Below are 22,169 nucleotides of genomic sequence, written 5' to 3' on the forward strand. Positions count from 1 at the left end.
ACAAGATTTTCAGCGTGCCAATCGTTTTGTGCTGCTGATTTAACACATTTTGTTAAATGTTTTAGCTGTCTGACAATATAAATAATATAATACTAAACAGACTGTTTAGTTAATGAATTAAAATGAAAAGTGTTTGATGGATTGTTTTGGCGCTAAAGCATATCATATAGCGGGCTTGTTTTGAAGCGATTCACCTCAGATGTTATTCGTGCTTCTTGTTTATGCTGTAGATAACTGACCAACAAAACATACATCAAATTTAAGTCACACATTACACAAAACGAAATTCGTTGCAAAAAGATACAGTTTCAACCCAAGCTCATTTTGAAAACGTAGCCCCACGGACTTTTCTGGAGACCGCCGCTCCGCTCCTATTCTTGGCGCTCGCCGGCTGACGGCTGGAGGGCTTTCCCGCTGCAGCTCGCAGCGTTAGGTCGGCGGAGCAGAGGCCCGAAGGAGGAGGAGCCGGCCGCGGGGACGACCGGGATCGGGTCCGGGGAAGAGCGATTCCAGAAATCAGGTAGGATGAAAAACAGAATCCAAAAAATAAGGGCGAGAATGCAGCGGGATGCGAAATCGCGGTCGAAATCAAAGACGAGGGCTTTTGCTTTTTTTTTCTGGATGGCTTTTGCAAACCGTCGCTTGGGTTTAGGGAAGGAGAAGGAGGGCGGCCGGGTCGGTCGATTGGCCGGCCGCCCGGTCTATCGTTCGGTCGTTCAGGCAGCCAGTCCGACGGATGGTCGCTCCACTGCGGCCTCCGGCGGCTTTTCGTGCGAGAACAGCGCGGGCGCGAATGGCGTGCGCTCCCGAGACGCGAAAAAGCGCGCACAGCGGCCTGTCATGGATCATCGAAAACAAAAACTGCTCGAATACGTACCTCCTGGGACGTATTTCACGGTCTGCAGAAACATCCGTGAGGCTACGTTTCCACAATGAGCCCGGGTTGTACATTTTCAAGGAAATGCATGTATATATATATATATATTTAGTTCACCTTAAACAACTGCGGGTGGATGATGCTTCGCTGCGTGGAAATTAGGGATTTAAATAATACTCCACTGCTGTTGTAAAGTCTGTCATATATTTGCAGCATTTTTAAAATGTCATTAAATTAAAGATTATGTCTTGAGCATCTGATTATGTGATTATGTCCTATTTTAGATGCATATATATATATATATATATATATATATATATATATATATATATATATATATATAAAGGGTTCTTTTACCGTCGCTGAGGGACAAAAGTGGTTTTACAGATTTCAAAACAAATATCTTAATATTAAAAAGGAAACACAAGCCTGACAAAAGATCCTATTAATGTCGTAACAAATGCCCTTAAATAATGCAGCCTGTAAAAAGCGCACAGTGGCCTCTCGCGGGTTCTCGAAAACAAAAACTGCAAAAATACGTACGTCCCGGGACGTATTTCACGGTCTCCAGAAACGTTCACTATGTTTTAAGAATGAGCCTGGGTTGAATTAAAAACATGGTCAGTCAGCTGATGCGTCAGCAGATCAATCGCTCATCTGCAAGGTTCAAGTGGATGGATGTGGCTTTAACACTAGAACTGCAGAGGCAGGCAGAGAGGTTTAAACGTTTGGAATTTAATAACTCTTTGAAATAAAACCCTATCTATTACATCCTGACGTTTCCTAAATATCTGTGCATTTCTTTCTAACATTGTTCTTTCTTTTTAATTACAAAACAGTAATTACCATGACTTTAAATACCATAATGGTCAACATGACTGCATGCATGTCTGCTGCTTTTCGTTGTGACTTTAAATATGCGTGCCTTTTCTGCCTTGCGAACATAAACATGACTTTCTAATAACAAAGATTAAATAAAAACTAAATTACCTGTAGATATATCTTTCAAAACAGCCTATTCAGTGCAGCGAAATAGCTCCTGTTTGAAAGTGAAAATGAAAGCCCAGACCTTTGCACAGTGTAATGCTGTCATAAAATATGATGACAGGCATTCAAGACAGCTTACTTTAATACCTCAATAGAAGCTTTAAATGTAAATATGACGTCTCATGTGGGAACGGTCAGGATGAGCAGTGTGGTAATCTAATAGTTCTACTGTTAATATAGCCCACTCTCGTGTCTGTTAATGCAGAATGAAGCGAGCGCATCGATGCCCGTTCTGGCCAATCACAGACGTTTCTGTTGAGCTCCTGAGCACCATGGCCAGTCAGCACATGCTGATCTGCTCTCTCATTGGCTGCGGCTCGTCACTACATCTGACCATGCGTGGGGTGGAGTCGGCCGACTGTTCTGGAATATTCAGCATGCTAGATTATTAAATTTACATCTGTGAGGTGTCGGTGACGCTTCAGCGAGCCTCTTTGATGCATTGTTCAGTAGTTCACACATAAACACTGCCGAGCGCTGAGCACCTGTAGATTTTTTCGGCAAGCTTAACTTCCAAATCGGGCTTAAAATCCTGTAGTGTAAACTAGGCTTTACACACACACACCTGTTTTATCATTTAAAACACTACCACCCTTATGAAGATGCTAGAAACTACAGACCCAAACTAGTCTTTCATTGGCTGTGGTTTGGTAGCTGAACTGAGATGTTGGGGAACGAGTTGTCCGATCATGTCGTCTGTGACCCCCCTCTTGTGGATCCTTCACGTAGTGTAGTGTTAACACCTCAGCGATTAAAAGACACAAAATCAAGTCATGTAGTGTGAACGGCACCACGATCTGCCATGTAGCGTGAACTAGGCTTAAGAGAGAGACCATTGCACTCTTGATATGTCTGAGAAAATCAAAATAAGCACCTCAGCTCTCAAAACATTAAAAGAAGCTGAGTTGGCACCTTTTAAAAGTGTTTGTTTGTGTCTAAAAGGTCCATATTGGTATCTTAAAATGAGCTTATAGTCCTATAGTCACTAATAAGTGTTCTCTTTGGTCACCCCTGATAGATTTTGTTTCTTTATTCCAGTGTTTACATCACAAAACACTGTTATTTTATTTATTTCTGATTTTTTAAACTATATTTTTACTCTTTTGCTATTGTCCCCAAGCAAATACAGTATATATGACCTGTAGATCACTACTGTAAGGCAATATCAGCAGTTGCGTCATGCTTTCAGTGTCACCCTTGCTAGAAATGACTCCATCTAATCCAGTTTTATCTGAAATAAGTCTGAGGTTTGAGCTCCAGACCTGTTGCTTTGACGGCAGCTCTCTGATGAGTTTCGAAGATCGAAACTATCTTGAATCAAATCATCGATAGCTAAATCCAGCTAATGCAGTTATCTACATATGAAGAGCTAACGCCTCTGTTTGTGTTTCAGAGCCAGTAACCGGATCGGGAGGGTTTCTTCAGAGCGCCTCAGTCCGCTGCTCACGCTGGAGACGCTGGATCTCAGCAACAACAACATCGTGGACGTCTACGCTGGAGCTTTTCCTCCCATTCCCCTCAAAAACCTGTGAGTTCTCCTCCTCTGCATCGAGCTGCCCTCAGAAACTCACATCACATCACACTCTTTACACTCTCTAACCGGTTTGAAGGTTTAAGAGAGTACTGTCAAAATAAATGTTCATATTTAGGAAGACACAAGTTTAATCTTCTGCAGGCTGTTTAAACCCTTTTAATTTAGTTTAATGTCTGTGAGATTTATTTTTAAGCTCTTCTAGTCTAGATTAAGTATGTATTAGACAATGTGTGACTCTGCTGCACTAGTTTAATGTCATTTTACACTAGTTTATGACTTTGTTTAGCTGCATTTAAGCTTTTCTTAGGCTTGAGCACTAACTGTGAGCTGACAGAATCGGCTTGTTTTAGAAGAGGCTCTTTTAATCAAGTTTAAGCTCTGTTCAGACGGTGTAGTTTGGGTGTTTTACTGTAGTTTAAGCTCTTTAAGATGGTTTAACATGCAATTTTGCAAATTCAGCATATTATAAACCAGTGTTTAAATGTTATAGCTATGTGTGTGTGCAGGTTTATGAATAATAACCGTATCTCCACGCTGGAGCACGGCTGCTTCAGTAACCTGTCCAGTTCACTGCTGGTGCTGAAGCTCAACAAAAACCGTCTGAACTCCATCCCGGCCAAGATCTTCTCACTGCCCCACCTGCAGCACCTGTAAGACACATGCACACACACATACATGCATACGCTCAAACACACCCACATACATGCATGCATACACTCAACACACATTCATGCATACACTCAAAGACACCCACATACATGCATGCATACACTCACACACATGCATGCATACACTCAAACACACCCACATACATGCATGCATACACACACACATTCATGCATACACTCAAAGACACCCACATACATGCATGCATACACTCACACACATTCATGCATACGCTCAAACACATGCACTCACTCAATCACTCACGTACACATACAGGCATGCACGCATACACTCACATTCACTCACTCACTCGTTGGTGTTGTGCAGAGAGCTGAGCAGGAACCGTCTGCGGCGCGTGGAGGGTCTGACGTTTCAGGGTCTGCACAGCCTGCGCTCGCTAAAGATGCAGAGGAATGGCATCAGCAGACTGATGGACGGAGCCTTCTGGGGACTCAACAACATGGAAGTGCTGTGAGTGAAGCATGAGCACATACATCTGACACGCGTGTGTGTGTTTGTGTGCATATTCGTGTTTGTGCGCATATGTATTTGTGTGCATACTGTATGTTGTGCATTTGTGTCTGCATGTGTGTGTGTGTGTGTGTGGTGGATATGTGTTTGTGCATGTGTATTGTGTGGTATAATATACCTCTGTGTGTGTGAGCAGGCAGCTGGAGTTTAATAACCTGACGGAGGTGAGTAAAGGCTGGCTGTACGGCCTCCTGACGCTGCAGCAGCTCCATCTATCACACAACTCCATCAGCCGCATCAAACCCGATGCTTGGGAGTTCTGCCAGAAACTGGCCGAGCTGTGAGTCCACGCTACATTATTATTATCATTATAGAAATTCATCATCCACATGAACAGCATACATGTCGATTCAAACTTTTATTTTTGATGCTATTACTGGTGATTTAATTATTGGGAAGGTTGTCACATTGAGTGCTTTTCTACTGTTCATCAGTGATCTGAGCTGGAATCAGTTGAGTCGTCTGGAGGAAGGCAGTTTTGTTGGTCTCAGTGTTTTGGAGCAGCTCCACATCGGGAACAACCGCATCAGTTTCATCGCAGACGGAGCGTTTCGAGGCCTGACAAACCTGCAGACACTGTGAGTTCAGCTGCAGCACTGCACACAGAGATACTGGAGTATATGCAAAATGGAGTCTTAATCGGAGTCCAAAAATCTAGAAATATTTGACACCACAATGATATTGCTGTGAATTTACACTATTGTCAATTTGTAATGTTGCTTTTTTCTCAATGTGGTTAATCTGAAGTGAATGTTTTAAACTCATTATACAAAAGTAATCTAAATGTAATCCAAAAGTACTCTATCATAAAGGCAATACAATACTGCATCATACATGTGTGATATCAGATAAGCGCTAGCACAAAAGTAATCTAAATGTAATCCAAAAGTACTCTATCATAAAGGCAATACAATACTGCATCATACATGTGTGATATCAGATAAGCGCTAGCACAAAAGTAATCTAAATGTAATCCAAAAATGCTACATTACTTAACTACACCATACATGTGCGACATCAAATCAGGGCTAGCATAAAAGTAATCTAAATGTAATCCAAAAGTACACTACCATAAAGGCCTACAATACTGTACTACATCATACATGTGTGATATCAGATAAGGGCTAGCACAAAAGTAATCTAAATGTAATCCAAAAGTACTCGGAGTACACTGCAATAAATGCCTACAATACATGTGAGACATCAAATAATGGCGAGCATAAAAGTAATCTAAATGTAATCCAAAAATGCTACATTACTTAACTACACCATACATGTGAGACATCAAATAATGGCGAGCATAAAAGTAATCTAAATGTAATCCAAAAGTACACAGAGTACACTGCCAAAAATGCCTACAATACATGTGAGACATCAAATAATGGCGAGCATAAAAGTAATCTAAATGTAATCCAAAAATGCTACATTACTTAACTACACCATACATGTGTGACATTAAATATGGCATAAATGTAATCTAAATGTAATCCAAAAATGCTACATTACTTAACTACACCATACATGTGAGACATCAAATAATGGCGAGCATAAAAGTAATCTAAATGTAATCCAAAAGTACTTGGAGTACACTGCAATAAATGCCTACAATACCTTACTGCACCATACATGCGTGGTATCAGGTAAGGCTAGTACAAAAGTAATCTAAATGTAATCCAAAAATGCTACATTACTTAACTACACCATACATGTGTGATATCAGATAAGGGCTAGCACAAAAGTAATCTAAATGTAATCCAAAAGTACTCAGAGTACACTGCCAAAAATGCCTACAATACATTTGAGACATCAAATACGGACTAGCATAAAAGTAATCTAAATGTAATCCAAAAATGCTACATTACTTAACTACACCATACATGTGCGACATCAAATCAGGGCTAGCATAAAAGTAATCTAAATGTAATCCAAAAGTACACTACCATAAAGGCCTACAATACTGTACTACATCATACATGTGTGATATCAGATAAGGGCTAGCACAAAAGTAATCTAAATGTAATCCAAAAGTACTCGGAGTACACTGCAATAAATGCCTACAATACCGTACTGCACCATACATGTGAGACATCAAATAAGGGCAGGCATAAAAGTAATCTAAATGTAATCCAAAAGTACTCAGAGTACACTGCAATAAATGCCTACAATACCTTACTGCACCATACATGTGTGGTATCAGGTAAGGCTAGTACAAAAGTAATCTAAATGTAATCCAAAAATGCTACATTACTTAACTACACCATACATGTGAGACATCAAATAAGGGCGAGCATAAAAGTAATCTAAATGTAATCCAAAAGTACTCAGAGTACACTGCAATAAATGCCTACAATACATGTGAGACATCAAATACGGACTAGCATAAAAGTAATCTAAATGTAATCCAAATGTACACTACCATAAAGGCCTACAATACTTTACTACATCATACATGTGTGATATCAAATAAGGGCGAACATAAAAGTAATCTAAATGTAATCCAAAAATGCTACATTACTTAACTACACCATACATGTGCGACATCAAATCAGGGCGAGCATAAAAGTAATCTAAATGTAATCCAAAAGTACACTACCATGAAGGCCTACAATACTTTACTACATCATACATGTGTGATATCAGATAAGGGCTAGCACAAAGTAATCTAAATGTAATCCAAAAGTACTCAGAGTACACTGCCAAAAATACTTACAATACATGTGGGACATCAAATACTGACTAGCATAAAAGTAATCTAAATGTAATCCAAAAGTACTCAGAGTACACTAACATGAATATAAAATCTAAGAGATTATATTACTGTCTACATTAGATTATTTTTTGTAATTTGTAATCAGTAGCTGATGATAATTCATAAGTAATCTTGCCAGCACAGCATTATTATGACATAAACAAGCTGTTATTGTAGTTTATATTCAGTAAACAGGCCTGTTTGATTGAGAGGCTGTGTGTGTTTGCTTGTTTTAAAGTGTCAGTATCAGGGTTGTGTTGTCTGTTTTTCAGCTCATTTTTAGCAGTACACATGAACACACTGCAGCTTTACGACTGCCGCTCTCTGGGTGTGGATTTTAACAGTGTGGTTTTTCTCTCTCTCTCTCAGAGATCTGAAGTTTAATGAGATTTCGTGGACCATCGAGGACATGAACGGCCCCTTCTCTGCTCTGGACAACCTGCGCAAACTGTACGCTTCCACAAACTCCATTAGTTTTTAATCTGAATTGTTGTAAATGTGTCAGAAAATACTGTTTATTTTTTAAACACATTTTATTTTGATAGTTTTTTTTATTAAATAACACAAAACAAACAATCATCATTCTCAAATATCTGGGGGAAAAGAAAAATAAGTAAATAAAATCAAGCAAATATATATATATATATATAATAAATACATTTCAGTTGTAGATCCAAAACACACAGCAAAAGTTGTGAAGAAATGATTAGCAGACAAAAATATTAACGTTTTGCAGTGGCCCAGCCAGAGTCCTGACTTAAACCTAATTGAGAATCTGTGGAGGCAGCTGAAGTGTTTCTGTTATTTAATGTATAAGTGATTTCATATTTTCAGCATTATCATTAATTCAGATGTTCTGCATAGCTTTGCTAACCATTTCTCATTGTCTCCCTTTATTTTAAGGTTTCTCCAAGGGAATCGCATCCGATCGGTCACCAGAAAGTCCTTCACTGGTCTGGAGATGCTGGAGCAGCTGTGAGCATCTCTTTAACTCTATGATGATGAAGGGGATTTATGTTTATTGTGTTTCTAATCATCTCCTCTGTGCTCCTATGACAGAGATCTGAGCAACAACGCCATCATGTCTCTCCAGGCCAATGCTTTCTCTCAGATGAAGAAGCTGAGCGAGCTGTACGTATACTGTGTGTGTGAGAGTGTGAGAGAGACCTTTGCACACTTACCTTGATACATCATATCCGAGATTGGATCCTGAACAGCACACAAACATTGTTCACAAATGTAATTGCAGTAATACGCAGCAGCAGGATGGCATGTTTTGTCTGTATTGTGTTGTGAACCTGTGTATGTGTGTGTGTCCGTCAGGCACCTGAACACCTCCAGCCTGCTGTGTGACTGCCAGCTGAAGTGGTTTTCTCTCTGGGTGGCAGAACAGGCTTTCCTGGCTCTGCTGAACGCCAGCTGTGCCCATCCACATCTGCTGAAGGGCAGGAGCGTCTTCAGCATCGCCCAGGATGAGTTCGTGTGCGGTGAGCTGAACACACACACACACATTACACTGGACAATGTACACCTTGAGTCAGCTTCTTCTTGCATTAACACTGGAACTACACTACTTCTTTAACCACTAGAAATACCAGTTATTCTGATAGCTCTTATTAAAGACGTCGTGTTGTCACGTCATGTTTACATTCAAAGCTTCTATTGAGATATTAAAATTAAGCTTTGGATGTCTGTCGTCATATTTCATTAAGTTACCACCATAAAAATAGGATTTGGTAATACAATCTATAAATGTGTTCTAGTCTGCGCCTCACTTTCATTTTTAGTTGTAGATAGGCTAGTTTTTAACAGTAGAGGGCGCTCTAGACAAGTTTTCAACAGCAGATGGCGCTCTAGGCTAGTTTTCAACAGCAGATGGCGCTCTAGGCTAGTTTTCAACAGCACATGGCGCTCTAGGCTAGTTTTTAACAGCAGATGGCGCTCTAGGCTAGTTTTAAACAACAAAAGGCACTCTAGGCTAGTTTTTAACAGCAGATGGCGCTCTAGGCTCGTTTTTAACAGCAGATAGCGCTCTAGGCTAGTTTTAAACAACAAAAGGCACTCTAGGCTAGTTTTTAACAGCAGATGGCGCTCTAGGCTAGTTTTCAACAGCACATGGCACTCTAGGCTAGTTTTTAACAGCAGATGGCGCTCTAGGCTAGTTTTAAACAACAAAAGGCACTCTAGGCTAGTTTTTAACAGCAGATGGCGCTCTAGGCTCGTTTTTAACAGCAGATGGCGCTCTAGGCTAGTTTTAAACAACAAAAGGCACTCTAGGCTAGTTTTTAACAGCAGATGGCGCTCTAGGCTCGTTTTTAACAGCAGATGGCGCTCTAGGCTAGTTTTAAACAACAAAAGGCACTCTAGGCTAGTTTTTAACAGCAGATGGCGCTCTAGGCTAGTTTTCAACAACAAAAGGCACTCTAGGCTAGTTTTTAACAGCAGATGGCGCTCTAAGCTAGTTTTAAACAACAAAAGGCACTCTAGGCTAGTTTTTAACAGCAGATGGTGCTCTAGGCTAGTTTTTAACAGCAGATGGCGCTCTAGGCTAGTTTTCAACAGCAGATGGCGCTCTAGACAAATTTTTAACATCAGATGGCGCTCTAGGCTAGTTTTAACAGCAGATGGTGCTCTAGACAAATTTTTAACAGCAGATGGCGCTCTAGGCTAGTTTTAACAGCAGATGGCGCTCTAGGCTAGTTTTAACAGCAGATGGCGCTCTAGGCTAGTTTTAACAGCAGATGGCGCTCTAGACAAATTTTTAACAGCAGATGGCGCTCTAGGCTAGTTTTAACAGCAGATGGCGCTCTAGGCTAGTTTTAACAGCAGATGGCGCTCTAGACAAATTTTTAACAGCAGATGGCGCTCTAGGCTAGTTTTAACAGCAGATGGCGCTCTAGGCTAGTTTTAACAGCAGATGGCGCTCTAGACAAATTTTTAACAGCAGATGGCGCTCTAGGCTAGTTTTAACAGCAGATGGCGCTCTAGGCTAGTTTTAACAGCAGATGGTGCTCTAGGCTTGTTTTAACAGGAGATGGCGCTCTAGGCACGTTTTCAACAGCAGACAAGCCTCGGCTCGTTTTTAACAGCAGTTACCACCATAAAAATCTGATTGTTTTTGGTAATACAGCTTATAAGTGTGCACTAGTCTGCGCCTCACTTTCATTTTCACTTGTATTTTCGCTCTTTTGCAGCACTGATGTGCTGTTTTGAAAGACATTTCTGAAGTAAAGTTGTGGTTTAGCTAACAGAAAGTTATCGTTTTGTTAGCAGATTAACGCATATTCATAGTCACAGAGAAAATGTTGATTATTTCTGAAAATGTTGATGTTTTCTGTGTAATATAGTGTAATATAAGTGTAATATGATTTTTTTAAATCACCAACCGTAAACTTTGAAACAGCTGTAAAATGAAATCAAAACTGAAGCATTGACTGTGTGATCTTTACTTTCTGCTCAGATGATTTCCCCAAACCGCAGATCACGGTTCAGCCAGAGACCCAGTCGGCCATTAAAGGCAACAACGTGACGTTCGTGTGTTCGGCCGCAAGCTCCAGCGACTCCCCGATGACCTTTGCCTGGAAGAAAGACAACGAGCTGCTGAGTGAGCCAGAGATCCAGAACCAGGCCCACGTGCGCGCCGCGGCCGGAGAGACGGGCGAACTGACCGAGTACACCACCACACTACAGCTGCGGCAGGTGGAGTTCACCAGCGAGGGACGTTACCAGTGCGTCATCTCCAACCACTTCGGCTCCTCATACTCCAACAAAGCCAAACTCACCGTCAACAGTAAGTGCCGCCAAACTCCATATCAGTGCATTTGTGAATCATTTTAAAGATTTCTGAATGTATCACGATTCTCTCTGGGTGGATACTGAGCCTACTTTTTAAAAGCAGATGGCGCTCTAGGCTAGTTTTTAACAGCAGATGGCGCTCTAGGCTAGTTTTTAACTTGTTTGTAATAGTATATAGGCTAGTTTTTAACAACAGATGGCGCTCTAGGCTAATTTTTAACTAGTTTGTAATAGTATATAGGCTAGTTTTTAACAACAGATGGCGCTCTAGGCTAATTTTTAACTAGTTTGTAATAGTATATAGGCTAGTTTTTAACAACAGATGGCGCTCTAGGCTAATTTTTAACTAGTTTGTAATAGTAGATAGGCTAGTTTTTAACAACAGATGGCGCTCTAGGCTAGTTTTTAACTTGTTTGTAATAGCATATAAGCTAGTTTTTAACAACAGATGGCGCTCTAGGCTAATTTTTAACTAGTTGGTAATAGTAGATAGGCTAGTTTTTAACAACAGATGGCGCTCTAGACTAGTTTGTAATAGGAGATAGGCTAGTTTTTAACAACAGATGGCGCTCTAGGCTAGTTTTTAACTTGTTTGTAATAGTATATAGGCTAGTTTTTAAGAGCAGATGGCGCTCTAGGCTAGTTTTTAACTTGTTTGTAATAGTATATAAGCTAGTTTTTAACAACAAATGGCGCTCTAGGCTAATTTTTAACTAGTTTGTAATAGTAGATAGGCTAGTTTTTAACAACAGATGGCGCTCTAGACTAGTTTGTAATAGGAAATAGGCTAGTTTTTAACAGCAGATGGCGCTCTAGGCTAGTTTTTAACTTGTTTGTAATAGTATATAGGCTAGTTTTTACAAAAGATGGCGCTCTAGGCTAGTTTTTAACTTGTTTGTAATAGTATATAGGCTAGTTTTTAACAACAGATGGCGCTCTAGACTAGTTTGTAATAGGAGATAGGCTTGTTTTTAACAGCAGAGGGCCCTCTAGACTAGTTTTCAACAGCAGATGGCACTCTAGAATAGTTTGTAGGAGTTGATAGACTAGTTTTTAACAGCAGATGGCGCTCTAGACTAGCTTTCAACAGCAGATGCCGCTCTAGACTAGTTTGTAGTAGTTGATAGACTAGTTTTTAACAACAGATGGCGCACTAGGCTTGTTTTTAATGGTACATAGGCTTGTTTTTAACAGCAGATGGCGCTCTAGACTAGTTTTCAACAGCAGATGCCGCTCTAGACTAGTTTGTAGTAGTTGATAGACTAGTTTTTAACAGCAGATGGCGCTCTAGGCTATTTCTTACCAGCAAATGATGCTCTAGAATAGTTTTTAACAGCAGAGGGCGCTTTAGACCAGTTTTTAATAGTAGATGTCGCTCTAAACTAGTTTGTAATAGTAGATAGGCTTGTTTTTAACAACAGATGTTGCTCTACGCTAGTTCTGAACAGTAAATAGGTTTTGACCAGTAGATGGTGCTCTAGGCTAGTTTTTGACATTAGATAGGCTTACTTTTCGACAGCACCCTAGACTAGTTTTTAATTGTAGTTTGGCTAGTTTTTACCAGCAAATGGCGCTCTAGGCTAATCGTTAACAGCAAATGGCGCTCTAGGCTAGTTTTTTAAAGCAGATGTGTTTTCTCCGCAGTGCTGCCGTTCTTCACCAAGACGCCGATGGACCTGACGATCCGCGCTGGGGCTACTGCTCGTCTGGAGTGTGCAGCTAGTGGACACCCCTCTCCGCAGATCGCCTGGCAGAAAGACGGAGGCACTGATTTCCCAGCGGCGCGCGAGCGGAGGATGCACGTCATGCCCAGAGACGACGTGTTCTTCATTGTGGACGTGAAAACAGAAGACATCGGTGTCTACAGCTGCACTGCGCAGAACACAGCTGGAGCTATCTCTGCTAATGCTACGCTAACGGTGCTTGGTGAGTATGTGCATGTCGGTTTTAATAATGATGGTTAGAGAAGTGTGTAGAGTGTGTGTGCTCTGTTTCTGATCGCTGTGAATTTGGTGTTGTTTATCCTCCAGAAACGCCTTCATTCCTGCGTCCGCTGCTGGACCGTGCGGTGGCGAAGGGCGAGACGGCGGTGCTGCAGTGTATTGCGGGCGGCAGTCCTCCACCGCGCCTCAACTGGACCAAAGACGACAGCCCCCTACAGGCCACTGAACGCCACTTCTTCGCCGCAGGGAACCAGCTGTTGATCATCGTGGACGCAGCAGAGGGCGACGCTGGCACCTACACCTGTGAGATGTCTAACCCGCTGGGCACAGAGCGTGGAAACCTGCGGCTCTCCGTCCTGCCCAATCCTAACTGTGACCAAGGGCCGGCAGGGGGAGGGGCTGTGGGGGCCGCGGGAAGCGGACGGGGCCCTGAGGATGACGGCTGGACCACAGTAGGCATCGTCATCATCGCAGTGGTGTGCTGTGTGGTGGGGACATCTCTAGTGTGGGTCGTGATTATTTACCACACACGCCGGCGCAACGAGGACTGCAGCGTCACCAACACTGGTCAGTTCACACACACACACACACACACACACACACACACACACACACACACACACACCAATTCCAATCTATTTTTTACCCCTAGCCCTTTCTCTTGGCTCTTGAAACAGAGTGTGACAGGGAAGGGCTTTAGATTCACCCAAGAGAAATGGGACAGCACCACAACACACACACGTCATCATATGTCATGGCGAGCTCTTACTTCATATGAGATTGATCATATGAGACCTGTTGCATAATTATTATCTTCAGGAAATCACCGATATCCTGTTATCATAACGATATAATGTGGTAATCAGCTTGTAAGTTGCCTGTGTATTTACACCATGGCCAAATTCATCTGTAATTAACATTAACGTTACACCAGACACTGTAAAAAGCTCATTCCCAGCCACTGGACCAGGGCCAAACCCGGCCCCCGAGGCAATTTGTTCCTGCCCCCCAAAAAGTGACCAAGACATCAAAAATGAATTTAGTTCAGTCGAATAACGGCTGCTATAGTAATGAAGTGGCGTGCGTCTCTGTTCAATACAGCACGAGCTGCAGTTGACGGCTGCGCAGAGCGCGAGTCACCTGACATTAAGCGAGTGGTGCGGGCAGCCGAAAACATTTGGATATGTTTGTAGAAAAGGCCTTTTGTACAATGCACTGATATCATTAATAGGGATGCAATGATTAGCCGATTCCTCTATTAACCCCATAAATTTATTACGGTTAATTAATCGTAAAGGCTTCTCAACGCAGCGTTTCTTTTGCACAGAACAAAGCTGCTGCAACTAAACAAAATAATTGCAATTGTGTGCTAATTTAAAGTTCTGAGTTTATACCGAGGATAATACACATGCAGGCCGTTCACATATTGCGTCTTTTCCACAGTAAAGTTCATTATTTCCAATGGAGACGTGTGCATGTTGGGAGCGGTGCGTGCATGGCTCGGCAGTGGACCGATGCTCTTGCGCCCTCCAAGTGCACACAGTAGAAAACATCTCACGCTGTAGTGGTGAGAGTTGTGCTTGACTTTCAGTGCAGTGTAAACAAAAGATACGTCAGGCGAATTATTATAAATTATTAAAATGATCATGTATGTATAAACGCAGATAATAACAGTTTATTTAAATTCTCAGCTAATATATGGCTTAAATTAACATTAGACACTGTTTTCTATTTAATTTATTTGTTCATTCAGTCGTTTATTTTCATTGTAAAATCATGTTCAAATCAAAAATAACTTATTTTTAAGTCACAAGAGTGAAATAGACGACTGTTTGTTTTTAATTAATATTTTGTGCTGTATTTTGTCAAAGTCTCTTTAAGCCAAGTCATTTCACTCGGCGACCATCTTTGAAACGCCTCTCGTGCAGTATGCTCAGGCATTCTGTTTAAATGAGGAAACATCAAATACTCCAAAACTACTTGCCAAAGCTTACGATTACATTTCATATTAGGAATAACCAATAAAATTAAACAACAAACTGTGTCTTTAGTTTCATTTCTGAATGTTCGTATCACACAAAATCTGCAGAAACTCTCATCTGGTCCGAGCCCCTCCCTCTGAGAATTGTCATTCTATATCGATCGCTGATTGGCTCCTATGCCAGAAGGCGGGCTTTATTTGCCATATAACGATCACTGATTGGCTCCTATGCCAGAAGGTGGGCTTTATTTGCCATATAGCGATCACTGATTGGCTCCTATGCCAGAAGGCGGGCTTTATTTGCCATATAGCGATCACTGATTGGCTCCTATGCCAGAAGGCGGGCTTTATTTGCCATATATCGATCGCTGATTAGCTCCTATGCCAGAAGGCGGGCTTTATTTGCCATATAGCGATCACTGATTGGCTCCTATGCCAGAAGGCGGGCACCCCAGTAGCTTTATCTGTGTGTGTGTGTGTGTGTGTGTGTGTGTGTGTGTGTTGTGCAGATGAGACGAATCTCCCAGCAGATATCCCCAGTTACCTGTCGTCTCAGGGCACGCTGGCGGAGCGGCAGGACGGGTATATGCTGCCGTCTGAGAGCGGCAGCAGCCATCAGTTCATCAGCTCCTCCATCGGGGGTTTTTACATGCCGCCCAAAGACATGAACAGTAAGACACGACCTCTGACCTCTGATCACTTCATATGCAGAAGGACATCATTTAGTTTATACTTCTAAAATTTACTAATTAAAAAAAATGTGTGTGTGTGTGTCTCCGTGTGTGTGTGTGTGTGTGTGTGTGTTCCCGCAGGCCTCTGTCAGCTGGACACCGGCAGTGAAGCGGATCTGGAGGCTGCGATCGACCCTCTGCTCTGCCATTATCAGGGGCCCGTCGGCTCACTGCTGACACCGGGAGCACACTACAGCGCAGAGCTGCCCGACACATACACTGGTGAGACACACACACACAAACACACACACAGACAAGAGATACACACACGCACACTATATCAGATACACACAGACTATCCATATATACATACACTACAGCGCAGAGCTGCCCGACACATACACTGGTGAGACACACACACACAGAATAATGAGAGATACACACATGGCACACAAACACCTACTCCGACCCGTGAGAGATACACATATAACACACACACACACACACACTGATAAGAGATACACACACAAACACACAATATCAGATACACACAAACTATACATACATACACACACACACACACACACAAACACACACACTGATAAGAGATACACACACGCACACAATATCAGATACACACAAACTATCCATATATACATATACACACACACACATACACACACACACACACACACACACTGATAAGAGACACACACACACGCACACAATATCAGATACACACAAACTATCCATCCATACATACACACACAAACACACACACACACACAACACACACACACTGCTTAGACATATACAAACACACTGGTGAGAGAAAAACACTATACACATACACTGGTGAGAGATACACACACTATATACACACACACACACACTATACACACAACATATACATATACCAGACACACACACTGGTAAAAGATACACACATTATACACACTCTGGTATGAGTTAAACAGATGCTTCACACACACACACACACTCACACACAGGCACACACACACACTGGTTAGAGATACACAAACACACTGGTGAGAGAAAAACACAAACTTTACACTGGTGAGAGATACACACACAAACACTATACACACAATATAAACACATACTAGAGACACACACACTGGTTAGAGATACTCACACACTATACACACACTGGTAGGAGATTAACACACACTATACACACACACACACACACACACACACACACACTCTCTGTCTCTCTGGTGAAAGTAAAACACAAACTATACACACACAAACTATATACACACACTATTCACACTATATATGCCCACACACACACACACACACACACACTGATAAGCAATAAACACACTATTCACACACTTTTTAGAGATACACACACACACACACACACACACACACACACACACGTACATTATAAACCCAGAGCTCTGATGTGTGTGTTGATGGTTCCTCCTCTGCAGTGTGTGTGTCGGAGCCGCGTCTCCTCTCAGACTCCTACAGCAGGAAGAGGGATTTCTACACCTGCAGCTCCTCATTGGATCCCTGCGATCACATGATGCTGCCGCACGACATCCCTTCCTGTGTGGACGACTGCGAGACGGACCAGTGTGTTCTGCCCCGCTCTGGGTCATACATGGGTGAGTTCACAAACACGTGTGTGTGTGTGTGTGTGTGTGTGTGTGTGTGTGAGATGCAGGCTATTGTTGTCATGTTGTTGTAAGTGTGTGTGGTGTGATATGTTATTGTGTGTGTGTGTGTGTGTGTGATGTAACAGTAGTCCTATATGAGTTACTCTTTTGTTACTTGTAATGCGCTACAGCTAACACTGATAATGCTAGCATGAATGAAAGTGGCTTTATTGTGTGTACAGCTATACACATGATGCATTAATTACGCTTCTTACATCATATTATATTATTATTATATTAATTGTATTTATTATATACTCACCGGCCACTTTATTAGGTACACCATGCCGCGCTCGAAGTCACTTAAATAAGTTCCGATGCTCAGTCTGACCTGCAGCAGATGGTCTTGACCATGTCTACATGCCTAAATGCAGTGAGCTGCTGCTGCCGTGTGATTGGCTGATTAGACATTTGTGTTAACGAGCAGTTGGTGTACCTAATAAAGTGGCCGGGGAGTGTATACTGCAGAATGTTTGATTCTGATTGTCTGTGGAGCACTCTAGCTGTGTGATTGTATGAAAACAATGGCACTATAAAGTAGTTCCGGCAGGTTTGGAGTGCAGTGCATCTCCTTATCACTCTATGAATGAATGACTAGAGTTATTTCACAGCTACAACAGTCAAAAATCACATCAGAACACAACAGAATCAGGACACTAATGCTATACACAGGTTTGTGGACAACAAAACCTGACTGACACTCTGTCAAATGCAACATCTCAACAGCGGAGATCAGCACAATAATACACTCTGATCTGTTCAGTTATTAGACAATAATGCTACATCATAACCTCGCCTATACATTATTGTCAAACAACTCACCGTGACTAACTCCTCACTGAATGCATTGATGGCTAAGCATGTGTGTGCTGGTGTTGCTAACGCTGCGCTCCTGTGGCCTCAGGTACGTTTGGGAAAGCGGCGTGGCGTCCAACACAGGATCACAGCGCCGTCATCCTCCACGAGAACCCGTACGCAGCTCTACACGCAGAGGAGGAGCTCACACACACACCCTCACACACACACAGCAGTGTTTACGAGCAGCCCTTCGACAGCCGGACGATAGACAGCAATCCCACAACACCCCTGGGCTCCTAGCACTCGCTCGCTCCGCCAGAACCCCCTCTACCTCACAGAGAGCTGAATGTAAATGAGCAACGCTTGTACAGAGAAACCCCGTGTATGGCTTTTTATACAGATCTATATTTTGTAAATGAATAGTGTAAATATGACTGCAGAGCGTCAGCGCTGTAGAGAAGCCGCTGGGCTGGGCAGGAGGTTTATTCAGCTTTGGCTTTTGCTTGGAGCTCAAGTAAAGCACCGTTTGCACAAACTATAGTACGCAATAAACACTCCATGAGCTGCTACACACTCGCGTCGTCTTCATTCTGTGTTCGTGCTTTTATTAATCATCATCATGTAGTATAGGTTGCAGGTTATTATTGCAAGCATTATTTTATGAAGCGGTCTGAACCTTATGCGCTTGATTGAATCCCTTATGTGATCAGCGACATCATCTAATGGGTAAATGTGATTTCAGCTTGTCTTTGTTTTCAGTAAGGCTTGAAAAAGGCTTTGAAGTAGAGATCTGCACGGGACTAAATGTTGAATCCCGCTCCCGCCCGCACCCGCCAGGTTTTAGCCCGAATCCGACCGCTCCTGCTTATATAAAGAATTTATTGTCCCGCTGCCCGACCCGCCCTGTTTTCTGCCCGCCGCGCCCGATCCCGCTAAAGAGCGGGGGAGAACAAAACCGAAAATCCCCCAGCTGTACAGTCCAGTCTGTATAAACACACACACACAGCACCAAGCACACACACACAGACAAATCTCTCTCTCATACGCGCGCGCGCACTAACACACACACAAGCACCAAGCAGACACACAGGCGTTTGCTGTTATATCAACTCAAAGGCTTGTAATACCATGTATCAAGTACCAATGTAATACCAAAAGGCTTTATATAAAGGTAAATAAATACTGAGTCGCGCCAGCTCCGGGCCGCAGCGCACATTACTCTCGGGCCGATACCTGCGTGGATGCGGCAGCGTCGGCTCACTTACGGCCGCCGCATCTGGCCCGATTGATTCGGGCCGGAATCGGGCAGTGAGTCCACAAGCATCCGGAGTCCGGCAGTCGGAGCCGGGCCGAGTGGTAAGTCTCCGGCAGGCGAGAATCTAGCCGGAACTGGTCCGAGTGTATTTTGCTATCTGGGAAAGCTCTCTCTCTCTCTCATTCGCGCGCGCGCACTAACATACACACACACAAGCACCAAGCTCTCTCTCTCTCTCTCTCTCTCTCTCTCATTCGCATAGAGATATCCGTGATATTGCTAGACAGCCCGCTCCCGTCCCAAATTAAACCCGTTACCGACCGCTCCCGCGATTTATTCGGAAATTTATTAATGCAGACCTCTACTTTGAAGAACCCTCAAAGTACATGATGTCTTCAGATTTTATACTATTTAAGTGATATTAAGTGATTCTAAGTGACATTTGAAAAGGTTTCATTTGCTTGGGTTATATTCGGAGGACTGCTGAGAAACCTTACGCTCCATTCACACGGGGCTTCAGCGTCAACGCTTGACTGAAGGCGTGTCTGAAGTTGGGGCTGAAGCGATCGTCATAGCAGCGTCAGCCAATGAAATTCAGTCAGCAATAGGCCACTGTCTAGCTGGTGTATTTGCATACAGCGATCTGATTGGCTGATGCTTCCGTCTGCACTTGAAAAGTTGAGCTAGTCCCAACTTCTGCAGCGAGCAACACCTCTGAAGCGGCGCAGACGGATCCACTATGTAGTTCGGCAACGTCTGACGTCACCCATTTAAAGTGAATGGGAAGCGCTGACTCTGACACCCCGTGTGAATGGAGCGTTAGTGATTAAAAACAAATGTTGTGCTTTATAATCAATTCAGTTCATCTTTATTTCTCCAGCGCTTCTACAGTGTAGACTGTGTCTCAGCAGCTGAGCGCTGAAGTTCTAGTGAACTGAAGCTGTGTCAGTCCAGTGTTGAGAGTTTAGTTCAGCTCAGCGTGGTTTAATCTTCACTGCTGAGAGTCCAAACACTGAAGAGCAAATCCATCCATGTGCAGCTCCACAAGCCAAACTGAGCAAGCCAGTGGCGACAGTGGAGGAGCAAACTTCACCAACTGACCAAAGTGAAGTAAAGAAACAGGCTCAGTTGGACACGACCATTTCTCCTCTGGCCAAACTTCCTGTGCAGAGCTGCAGTCTAGGCGCTGGAGACTGGAGAATGCTGGACGTCCATCGTGGAGAAGCTGCAGGTGTGAGTAGGTCACCAGCGGGTGTTCAGGCTGGTGGACTCGTCTATCACTGGGGTCCTTCAGGAATCATGCTCTCATGACCACCACAGCATCTGCTCAGGATGCGACCTGGTCCAGGATTATGGAGACCTCTAGAAGTCCTCTATGGTGGCCCTCATATCCTTACAGGTCTTGGATCACATCATTGGTGCTGCACATATAATAGTTTTGGTATTTTTTATATTTGCATGATATTTTCTTCTGCTTTATGGTGCCTTTTTGATGATATTATTTTAGTTGTGATCATTTGTAATACTTTTAGAGGAGTTAGGGTCAGGGGACACAATCGCTTTACATGCTGCACTTTCAGCTTTAAAACACTACAAGTTGTTTTAATTGACTTAGAGCTGTGTTACACACTGAGAAAAACGACAGAAATCTCTAATATAGGCTCTTTAAATTACACCAATCTGTCTTGAAGAAAAAAATATGACTAACCGTCAAATTCTGCCAGCAGTTCAACAAATCTACTAGAGTCGCTGATGCCTCCTCAATTGTAAGTCTCTGTATAAAAGCGTCTGCTAAATGTAAAAAATGAAAAACCAACATTAATCATTCATTCATTCATTTTCCTTCGCCTTAGTTCCTTATTTATCAGGAGTCACCACTGCGGAATGAACCACCAACTATTCCAGCATATGTTTTACACCGCATGGCACTTTCTTGTATGTTGACAGCTGCAGTTCACTGAATGACCACTGATGTCGCTAAATACATTCAATCATCCATTCATTCTCCTTTGTTTTACCCTTATTTATAAGGGGTTGCCACAATGGAATAAACTGACAACTATTCCAGCATGTTTTAGTTTTAATCAGATGCCCTTCCAGCTGCAACCCAGCACTAGTGAACACCCATACACACTCATTCATGCACTGCGGCCAGTGTAGTTGATCAGTTCCCCTATAGCGCATGTGTTTGTACTGTGGGGGAAACCCACACCAACACAGGGAGAGCTTTAATATGTATTAATTAGATTAAAAGCCTTCAGCATTTCTCTGGGAGTGCAGTGGCTGGTGTTTAAATGTTTCTGTCTTGTTGTGTTTGGTGCAGACAGATAAAGTATGTCGCTGGAATCTTCGCTTGTCGTTAAGACATGCTGTAATGTAGTCAGACTAGCCTGAGCTGCTGATTCAGCCGGCTGCTGTCGTGCACATATGAAGTCAATATTATTCGCCCCCCCTGTAAATTTAATCTTTCAAATATTTCCCAAATGATGTCGAACAGATTCATGAACTTCTCACAGTATTTGCTTCAATATTTATTTTTCTGGAGAAAGTCTTATTTGTGTTATTTGAGCTAGAATAAAATCAGTTTTTAATTGTTTTAAAACTAATTATAAACATATTATAAAGGAGTTC

The 22,169-nt window shown here is 42.5% G+C and overlaps 1 protein-coding gene and 1 long non-coding RNA gene across 3 annotated transcripts in view; one reads left to right on the forward strand and one right to left on the reverse strand.

Moving 5' to 3' along the window:
• Nucleotides 1-21,213, forward strand: part of lrig3 (leucine-rich repeats and immunoglobulin-like domains 3) — a 41,902-nt gene extending 20,689 nt beyond the window's left edge. Inside the window, exons 4-19 of one of the 2 annotated variants that reach the window (XM_087247209.2) lie at nt 3,318-3,452; nt 3,965-4,108; nt 4,452-4,595; nt 4,792-4,935; nt 5,090-5,233; nt 7,774-7,854; nt 8,308-8,379; nt 8,464-8,535; nt 8,728-8,891; nt 10,865-11,194; nt 12,844-13,125; nt 13,230-13,709; nt 15,633-15,794; nt 15,936-16,076; nt 17,258-17,434; nt 20,419-21,213. In XM_087247209.2, coding sequence (XP_087103335.2) covers nt 3,318-3,452; nt 3,965-4,108; nt 4,452-4,595; nt 4,792-4,935; nt 5,090-5,233; nt 7,774-7,854; nt 8,308-8,379; nt 8,464-8,535; nt 8,728-8,891; nt 10,865-11,194; nt 12,844-13,125; nt 13,230-13,709; nt 15,633-15,794; nt 15,936-16,076; nt 17,258-17,434; nt 20,419-20,453 — 2,707 coding nt within the window. In that variant the 3' untranslated portion in view covers nt 20,454-21,213. 2 annotated transcript variants of the gene reach the window in all.
• LOC148679881 (uncharacterized) lies at nt 4,740-7,353 on the reverse strand. The gene is made up of 3 exons (XR_015942150.1): nt 6,157-7,353; nt 5,548-6,089; nt 4,740-5,456 (listed from the first exon to the last, which is right to left on the reverse strand). It is a non-coding gene; the product is annotated as an uncharacterized LOC148679881 (long non-coding RNA).
• Nucleotides 21,214-22,169: the final 956 nt, after the last annotated feature.

Source organism: Danio rerio, chromosome 4, assembly GCF_052040795.2.
Source record: "Danio rerio strain M-AB ecotype USA chromosome 4, GRCz13ab, whole genome shotgun sequence".
In the NCBI taxonomy this organism is placed as follows: domain Eukaryota; kingdom Metazoa; phylum Chordata; class Actinopteri; order Cypriniformes; family Danionidae; genus Danio; species Danio rerio.